Raw genomic sequence first — 9,968 nt, forward strand, 5'->3', positions numbered from 1 at the left:
GCCACGACTCTCTGCTGCCTCTTGCTCTCATGCATTAAACCATTGGATGCTTCCAGCTCTCGGAACCTCTGCCACTCCAAGTCCTTTCTGGGGACACTGCAAGAAAAGAGAGACAAAGCTTACTGCTGTCCAACAGCTCCACTAAGAGCCCAGGCACTTCCCACGCGAGCTGACAGCAGAGATGATGCACTGCAGCTGCGTGTCTTGAGGAACCCTGGGGTTTACTGGGAGCCATGGGAAGGAATGTGGTGGGACTCGGAGGTCACTGGGGGAAGGGAGTTTGTGATACTGGGAGAAACAGGGAAGTCACTGGGGCCACACTGGGAGCACGGGGCAGTGTTCCTTTAATTGTAAAGTGGAGAGTTTTCTCCTGGCAATGGGCTAGTGTGTGAACCATAGGTTTGGAGCTACCAGTAATAGAAAGTAGCAAGTGCTTTCCAAGCACTGCTGGAGCATTCTGGTATTTCTAATTGACAGCCTGTCTTGCTTTCCAGAGAATAAGGAATTCCAAGACAAGGAGTCAGGTTTTGAAGGACATATACTTTAATCTTAGTACTCTGGTTTGAAACACTGAATGATGGAACAGGGGTTTTTGCTTTTCTCTGCTGAGGCCCTCATTCCTCCTGATCAAGAGAAGCATGCTGCAAACTGGAAACAAAATGGAGCCCAAATTCTGTGCCTACTAAAAGCAAATGCATGAGCAGTGCGAAAGTGAACATCCATGTTAAAACACCAAAAAGGGAAACACTGCCATTCACATGCACCCACCCAACGCTCCCCACTTCAGCACACACCACCAGAGTGAAACGGACTAAACCCTTGCACGTCGTGCCCTGCTTTTGCTGATACACTCTCCCCTTGCTCTCCTCCTCCAGACCCCATGCCTGAGGTCCAGCTCCAGCCTGCACCATGCCTGTCTGAGGAGGGGAGCGCCCGAGGGGCCGAGGCAGCTCCCGTACCACACGCTCCTCAGAGCAGGGCATTCCCCACCCGTGGCCATGGACTCTCCTGCTCCGCCTTCCCAAGTTGCTACATTCTGGGGCAGCGATGGCCGTGCCCTAAATTAGCGCCCTGAGGCAGCAGTCCCCGTCTGTCAGGGAGCTAAGGCGCGGCCGGCGTGACATGGAGGCTGAGAAGGCTGCAGCGGTGGCAGCGAAGGCAGCCCTGCGGACCCCCAAGTGCTCCCGCTGCAGGAACCATGGTTTCGTGGTGCCGGTGAAGGGCCACGCCGGGCACTGCCGCTGGAAGCTGTGCCGGTGTGACAAGTGCTCCCTCATCTCCGAACGCCAGAAGATCATGGCAGCCCAGAAGGCCCTGAGGGAGCTGCTGCCGGACCCCCCGGCTGACGGAGAGCCCACTCCTATGGGTGAAGGCCCTGAGGTGGCAGCTGGGGTGGCCAGTGGCCGCGAACAGAGTGTCCGCGGGGGAATAAGGGGCACCCAGCCCACCAGCAGCAAAGGCAGAGGCAGAGGCATGGCATGCAGGGGATCGCCACTACCACCTCCTGGCAGTCCTCCCTTCTGGGACTACGGTAAGGACCTGTCCCCAGATCTTATTTTCTGCACCCACCGACTTTCTTTCTGCATTCATTGTCCTCCTCCATCAAACTCTGCCACTTGTGCAGTTTGCACCTGCCAGTTCCTCAGTCTCCAGCTCCCTGGAAAGGCATTCCTGCTGTCTCTCTTGCCTTGCCTCCTGGCTTGCGTGTTGAGTGTGCAGCCCTGCATTTATTTTCCTTTTTGCAGACTCTGCAGGGTGGGTCACTTGGCTCTGCAGTGACCACAGCAACGTGCTCAGCTTTGCTGCTCATTGCAAAGTTGAAGCTTAAGCAAGTGGTTTTTCACACGGTTAATCCGGGGGTGGAGGGAACAACAAACTCTGTTCCACTGCACTGTAGGTGCTTGTGCAGAAGCCTCCACCACAAAACCACAAAAAACTTAGTGATGGCAGGTAAGTGGGGAAGTTACTGCTGCAGTTGTCTGTAGTAAGCATTTTTGGTGGCACTGTAAAAGAAAGAGATTCCTGTAACAAAGATTGAACTCGACTAGCATCACTTTGTATGAAAGTGCTTTGGTGTCTTTAAGAGCAGAGCACAGGCTTTGCAGGTGGAACAGCTATATAGTCTCTTAAATCCCTTCATTTAATAGAGTCTTTGGTGTATCTTGCCTAGTTCATTACAATTTCACTTCATACTATTACTGTTTACTAGAGTAAATTCATGGAAATCCCTACTGACTACAGCAGCCATTAGTCAGCCTCTGGAGAGCTGTGCTGAAAAGCCCAGAGGAAAGACTTCAGGCATTTCTAGTTCTCACCCAGTCTGTCAATAACTGTTCTTCATAGCATTGTTTCCTAAGAAAATAATGCTTATGGATGATGTCAGCTGTACAGGTGCCTGGCAGTCCCTCCCTTACTAACATTTTTCACCAGTTTAAAAAATGGTTAGAGACAAATAATACAGTACTGCAGAGGTCAGTCTACTCCGAAGTAAATTCTTCCACTTCTCTACCAATAGAAGGTTGTGCAGACAAGAAAGACTCAATTTGTACTCAAATAATCACTCTCTGTTTTTTGACTCTGGAGAGACCACATAAGATTCAAAATACAAGATAAAAAACAAGAGTAACTGACTCCTGCAGCTGAAATTGTTTTGTCTGTAAATTAGAGACAGAAAGGACTAAAATTAGAACTCTGCTTTTTTTTCCCTGTAGATTTTTGGTTTAAGTTCTGCTCTAGTTCAAAATCTTAAGGTAGGTTGGTTTTTGTTGCTGATGTGCTGAGTGAGATTCTGCAGCCACTACTTTACTAAGGACTAGGTTCACAATACACAAGATAGAAGGCAGATCGTTCTGCACTGAGTATCATTGGCTGCACCCTTCCTTAGTTCATTAAAAACCCACAAAATAAATTCATAAGGAGCTAAGCATGAAAGCAAAGGGACAGATTCTTCTGCCTGGAATTTGGTCCTACAGATATGTCTATTGAGCTCCAGAGAATTATGTGGGTATTATTATTTGGTTTTCTATCATTGTTTCTTAGCTCACCCTGCTTTTCCTACAGAATACATGGTCAGCCCAGAATACCTGGAGAAAGAGCATCCTAAAGTGTACCCTGGGTACTCTGGGATATATTCTTATCACCCATTTCCCATGGGATTTGCCATCAATGAGTCACCTCCAGGGATGTCACTTCAGAGAGGTTTCCGACACGTTCCTGGCAGCACTGGGCCAGGGAATGCAGCTTCTGTGTCGGTAAGTAGCAGTTCTGATTAGCTGTGGAAATCCTGCTGTTGTTCCCTTTAGCTGCCTCGTTGCCATTCAGGTACCCATGAAACATTACCCTGCTTACTCCACTGCACACTGAAGGAAAAACGGAGCTGTGAGGTGCTCTTTGGGGCACAGAAGCCTCTTGGTCTAGTGTGAGCCACTCACTTCTTTGGTCTCAGGGGAAAATGCATAACTAGGGAGGTGGTGGCAAGGAGCTTATTCCTAGGTTGCCTCTGTGTTGCATGAAGACTTCCAAACTTGCACACTGGGAAGTGCAGCAGGTCAATGGTGAAGATGAGTTGGTTGAAACCACCTGCTCTACTGGGATGCCAGACCAGGTGACAAAACCTCAGAAGGTCTGTCTCAGCTGAGAAATGGTCCGAGAACCTGCAACTTCTCACTTTCAGCATGGTGCAGTATGCACAGACTGCACATCTATTATATGCTCAGATGTGGCATTATAAAGCCACAGAGTGGGCAGAAAATGTAATATTCACAGGTAAAAAGCACAAGCACATTGTTTAACTGCAGATATGTTCTGGGAAAGAGTCTTTAGATGAAGGATGCTTTGTTTCATGTGTTTCCTCAGATTCCAAATGAAAGTGGAGATTTCGAGCAAGGCTGCTATGCTCCTCTGCCTCAGTTCATTCCACCAGGGCTTCTGCCAGGGATTCATTACATCCCACCCCCTCTTTCACTGAACGTTGTGGCTGAAACAAGCAAGGAGGTACATGGTAAGGAAGTATTGAGATGAGCCTTGGGAGATCCAGCTTTTGGCCCTGTTTCAGTACCTAGCCACAGAGGTGGAAGCCTCAAGAGACCCTGATTCCAGCTAGTTTACAGGGGTACCCAGATCCTTGTGATGGAGATGGAATTGAGATCCTGAAGTCCAGGACAGACTGTCAGCTTGTACAGCTGTGGGAAGGGCTGACTTAGTGGATGCAGTTTCATGTGCCTGGGCTTTCCATCTGACAAGCACCTGAATCTTACTCAGGATGTTGAAGGCCCCAAGCCTGAGACCTATTCCAGAATGAAAATATTTTTCTAAATGGCTACTTTACAGGACACGTCTTTGAAACTATTTGTCTCTGTTGAAATTTAGACAGCATTTTTAAAAACTGCACACTAATGCTCAGCAAGAATACTACAAAATTTCATGCTCATCTGACAATTGCTGTAAATGGAAGACTGACTATTCAATACCTGAAGTTGTTTTATAGACTCTCACAGGATTTTAGATTTCTGGCTCAGGTTAAGTCTTTGCACCCCTCTCTTTTGGGTCTCTTTGACATACATCTAGACATGTATTTGTGATTATGTTTGAGTTTCCCGTTTGGCTGCAGCTAGCTGTGACCACAAGAGGGCAGAGCTGCTCAGAGTATTACCCCTGAGCCCGGGATGACTGGACAGGCTGGTTTGTTTTAAACTCATTTTGAAAATGCAGGAAAATAAACACGATTTTATTCTTCTGCTTGAATGCAAGAATAAAGCATTGTTAATCTGGCTATTATGAAACAGATTATAATAATCGCCCAGGGAAAAATCAGATCTCTTGTGTAAGAAGAAGAGGAGTATAACTACCTGATTTGAACTGGAAAGACGTTGATGGTGGTTATGCAGGACACAATATGAGTTGGGGTTTTTTTTGCCTGTTTTCTCAACAACATAAGGTTCATACAGTCTCACTCTTAATGTCACTCCTCTCATAACTTTTCAATTGCTTACTTATTTTCAGCCAAACCTATCTGTCATGATCACACCCCTACACAATATTGATCAGCAAGGGAAACAGATGTCTTCCACAAAGGGTTTGTCTGCAGCCTTGCCTGCAGCCTTGTGTTTGGCTGTTTGTCAACTCACATTCAATTCCTGACTGATGTGTGTGCATACCTTGGCCAACAGCCAAGTGCCTGCCAGTCAGCTCAGCAGTGGGCACTTACCTCCAGAGCAGCCAGAGCAGGCCTGCTCCTTGCCTGGCTGGAAAGCCAGGGAGAAACCAGTAGGAGGTGCAGTGGACAACGTGGAGATGAAGGACAGACATGGCAGTGTGGGGGATGTGTAAGTATTGTCGAAGTGCAAAGTTATTTTCAAACACCGACAAAGGTATTAGGGCTTTGATGCAGCACGTAGGACATGCTGGTGTGGTGGAAGTGAAATACAGGGGCTGAGGAAGAGAGGAAACTGAGAGCTGGTACGCAAATAGAAATTTTATGTGAGAATTAATGGGGCTTGTGATTTGAAAGATCTGGGGGATAGTGCCGCAGCAATACCTGTAGGGAGCTGCAGCTATTCTGTTGGGAGTATGTGGGAATGGGAAGGAACTGGGAGTAGCAGACAGACATGAGGGACGTGGAGAGAAGTATTGGCGTTGCTTGAGGAGATTGGAGAAAATCCAGTCCTGTATTGGTAGGGTGAAGTTGTGCTAACCACACAATCACAAAAACCAAGACAGCAGATGTAGAAGGCAGGTCAGGAGAGCACCTCCACAGACAGAAAAACGCCATCTAATGACGTCAGCCCATATTACACAGGCATAGGAAACAATGCATCACACACCCTGCTGCTGAAAGAACACCACCATTTACTCATGTTTTTTAGTACTAGTGGAGAAAGTACAATTTAATTTGGCTACATAGCCTTTATGCTCCAGGATAGGTAGGGATTTGCAATCGTGACACATGGAGGCCATGTAGTTCTGCATGAGGTCATACATGAAATCGCCTGCCAGCCAAGGATGCAGGTGGAGAGGGGAACTACAATAAGACTCACCTTATCTTTGATTCTGGTATTGAATATGCTTGAAAAAAGAGAGGAAATATCTAACATTTTGTGCATTGTGATGTGTGTTATGATTCCATTGTGTCTTTTTTCCCCAAAAAAGGAACTGACTCAAACCTGCAGGTAGACTTGGGAACATCCTTCCTCCAGACAGACCTCCAGAATTGAGGTGAAATGGGCTTTCTGGCAAAACTTGCAGGAAAATAGATGGAGAAGAAATCTTTGTGATCTCTGCCCCAAAGGGAATCTGAGATGAAAATTACTTTAAAAAAAAAAAAAAATCCTGTCTTCAAAAGATCTCATGTAGTATTGCCCAGTAATGGTATGGAGGTTTGACAAAACAAACAGGACGTGTGACCAGTAAAACAGCCAGTACAACATCTGAGCAGAGAGTCTGAGTGCAGTTGGCTACTTGCATGGACAAGCCAGAGAACAAACAAAACCCCAAGTCACCTGTGAGGAAATGAGGGAGCTTTTCATGCAAAAATTGGCAAGGTGCTGCTTTATAAAATGAAAATCCATATCTGGAGTTGAAGAAGAGATTATTTGAAAATGGACAGGAGTGTCACAAAGGCATTGTGGTGAAGTGGGTGTCATGAGCCTGCGTCATACTCCTCCAGTGCAGCTTCAACACTTGCCATTTTGAAGCATTCATGCTACCTTTCTCTAAGTATGGCTGAAAACAGTCATCTGTTGTCTGAAGTGTCCTGTCTCACTTTGAAGACTTGCAGCTCTTTATGCCAAGCACCTTTGAATGAGCTCCCTCAAAAGCAAACTGGACTGACAAAACTCATTGTGCATTGAGAATTTACCTCTAGAAATGTGACTGATACCAGGTGTAATGGGCAAAGAGCTTCTAAAGGATTTAAAGAGAAAAAAAGAGGGTGTATCACCTTTGGAAAAAAGGGGAGGTATCCCAGAAGCGTTCAAGAATGTTGCTAGGTCTTGTGGGAAAAAAATTAGAGAGTCTAAAGCCCATTTAGAACATGGGGTGGCCACTGCTGTTAAAGAGAATAAAAAATGTTTCTATAAGTATACTAATAGCAAAACAAGGTGCAAGGACAACCTCCAGTCCTTATTAGATGCAGAGGGGAATGTAGTAAGAAAAGATGAGGGAAAGGCAGAGGTACTTAATACTTTCTTTGTCTCAGTCTTCAATAATGGGACAGGTTGTCTCCAGGACAGCTGACCTTGTAAGGTGGCAGATGGAGCAAGGGACCAGTATAGTCCCACTGTAATCCAGGAGGAAGCATTAAGGGACCCACTGAGCCACTTGAATCCTCACAAGTCCATGGGACTAGATTGGATCCATCCTAGGGTGATGAGAGAGCTGGCAGATGAGCTGGCCAAGCCACTCACCATCATTTATCAATGGTCCTGGGTCACTGGAGTGGTCGCTGGAGACTGGAAGCTGCCAATGTGATACCCATCCACAAGAATGGTCAGGACAAGGAACTGGGTAATTACAGCCTGACCTCAGTGCCAGGCAAGGTGATGGAACAGGTCTTCTTGAGTGCCATCACAAAGCACTAACAGAACAGCAAAGGGATCAGGCCCAGCCAGCATGGGTTTAGGAAGGGCAGGTCCTGCCTGACCAACCTGATCTCCCTTTAGGATCAGGTTGCCCACCTGATGAATGTGGGGCAGATGTGGATGTAGTCTACCTGGACTGCAGCAAAGCCCTTGACACTGTCTGCCACAAGCAGCTCCTGGCACAGCTGACAGCTATGGCTTGGACAGATTCACTCTGATATGGGTCAGGAACTGGCTGGAGGGCAGGGCCCAGAGAATGGTGGTGAATGGTGCCACATCCAGCTGGCAGCTGGCAGTAGTGGTGTGCCCCAGGGACCAGTGCTGGGCCCGGTCCTGTTCAATGTCTTTATTGATGATCTGGACCAGGGGCTTGAGTCCAGCATCAGTAAGTTTGCAGATGACACCAAGCTAGGAACAGCTGTGGAGCTATTGGAGGATAGGAGAGCCCTGCAGACAGACCTTGCCAGGCTGGATGGGTGGGCAGAGGCCAATGGGGTGAGACTGAACAAGGCCAAGTGCAGGGTTGTACACTTTGGCCACAACAACCCCAAGCAGCACTACAGGCTGGGGCCAGAGTGGCTGAGAGCAGCCAGGCAGAGAGGGAGCTGGGGGTGCTGGGAGAGAGGAGCTGAAGCTGAGGCAGCAGTGTGCCCAGGTGGGCAGCAGAGCCAATGGTATCCTGGCCTGGCTCATGAGTAGTGTGGGCAGCAGGACAAGGTGGGTGCTTCTGCCCCTGTGCTCAGCACTGCTCAAGCCATATCTTGAGTCCTGTGTCCAGTTCTGGGCTCCTCAATTCAAGAGAGATGTTGAGGTGCTGGAAGGTGTTGAGAGAAGGGCAGCAAGGTTGGGGAGGGGCCTGGAGCAGAGCCCTGTGAGGAGAGGCTGAGGGAGCTGGGGGTGTGCAGGCTGCAGCAGAGGAGGCTCAATGGTGACCTCATTGCTGTCTACAACTACCTGAAGGGAGGCTGTAGCCAGGTGGGGTTGGGCTCTTCTGCCAGGCAACCAGCAACAGAACAAGGGGACACAGTCTGGAGTTGTGCTGGGGGAGGTCTAGGCTGGATGTTAGGAGGAAGTTGTTGGCAGAGAGAGTGATTGACATTGGAATGGGCTGCCCAGGGAGGTGGTGGAGTCACTGTGCTTGAAGGTGTTCAAGCAAAGCCTGGCTGGGGCACTTAGTGCCATGGTCTGGTTGGTTGGCCAGGGCTGGGTGATAGGTTGGACCGGATGATCTTGGAGGAGGTCTCTTCCAGCCTGGTTGATTCTATGATTCTATGTAATGCAAACTAATGTACAGGGTTTGGTTTGTTTTTTTCCTTGCTTAGTTCTAATATTTTTCTATTCTTCATTTGTGTTTCAGCTACTGAAGCTGACAGTCAGCATTCAGGAGTGGTTAGTGAACCTGGCCAACCATCTTCTTCCCCAGAAGAGACGAGCGAAGCCCAACCTGTATATTCTGAACAGTGAATGGGCCGGAGAAGAGCTGAGTGGCAGGCTGCACTGTTTTAATCACTGAGGAGAGTGTTACTTACCAATGAGCAGTCACAACAGCTAGATGAATAGGAGTACCTGCCTTGCTCTATGTACAGCTACGAGGCTCCCAGCTCTGCCACTCTAGCTCTATAGAACCCTTGTTCCTAAAAGTTTTTTCATAGTCTTGACAAATCCCTTTCCCCGTTAAGGGGGTGGAAGCAGCAGATGATTATGATTGAATTTGTTTGCCTGTGATTAGATGGCTCCCTGACTTGGCCGTGAGGTCTCTGAGACATTCTATAGCATTGTTCATTTTGAATGCCCTTGCTGTTTTTCACACATGTCAATGTCGTTTAACTCAGTACAGGTGAAATTGAACAGCCCTGTTTGTGTCTAGAGGGCTTGCATCAAAGGCTTGTAGAAACTGCTTAGGAAACTAGGACAAAACATCATTTAGCATAATAGTCCAATCCATACATCTTAAGATTGCCAATGGGAATGTTTAATTACAAATGAAAGCTGCATTTCTCTACTGTTTTGCCTAGAGGAACTGGTTTTGTATCAAGTGTATCAGTTGTTAATGTTTTAATAATTGGGGGGGGGGGAGAGTTTTGTATAATTAAAAGAGATACATTAAATTGTTGGTATGGTTTTGACGATCTGAGGCTTGCATATCTGTTGTCCTGAATAGTTTCGTGTAACAAACTGGCCTGGAGGGAAATTTAGGTATCAGTATTTTTATTCTACAACTTGAGACTGCTGCTGTAGAGGTGAGTGCAGTGAAGTATTTTGTTTCCTCTTTGGATACTTTCCTGATAATCTCTTGCTCAACCACAGAATCACAGGAACGTTCTAGTTGGAAAAGACCCTCAGGATCACCAAGTCCACCCGATATCCCTGCTCTGTAGGGTTCACCCCTAA

The 9,968-nt window shown here is 47.4% G+C and overlaps 1 protein-coding gene across 1 annotated transcript; it reads left to right on the top strand.

Moving 5' to 3' along the window:
- The first annotated feature begins 7 nt into the window (after positions 1 to 7).
- Positions 8 to 9,685, top strand: DMRTB1 (DMRT like family B with proline rich C-terminal 1). Its single transcript, XM_064146867.1, has 4 exons — positions 8 to 1,531; positions 3,061 to 3,251; positions 3,856 to 4,000; positions 8,935 to 9,685. Exons 1-4 carry the CDS (start codon positions 1,123 to 1,125, stop codon positions 9,039 to 9,041), a joined length of 852 nt encoding a protein of 283 aa, XP_064002937.1. The 5' UTR covers positions 8 to 1,122; the 3' UTR covers positions 9,042 to 9,685.
- Positions 9,686 to 9,968: the final 283 nt, after the last annotated feature.

This window comes from Pogoniulus pusillus, chromosome 8 (assembly GCF_015220805.1).
Source record: "Pogoniulus pusillus isolate bPogPus1 chromosome 8, bPogPus1.pri, whole genome shotgun sequence".
Classification (NCBI taxonomy): Eukaryota; Metazoa; Chordata; class Aves; order Piciformes; family Lybiidae; genus Pogoniulus; species Pogoniulus pusillus.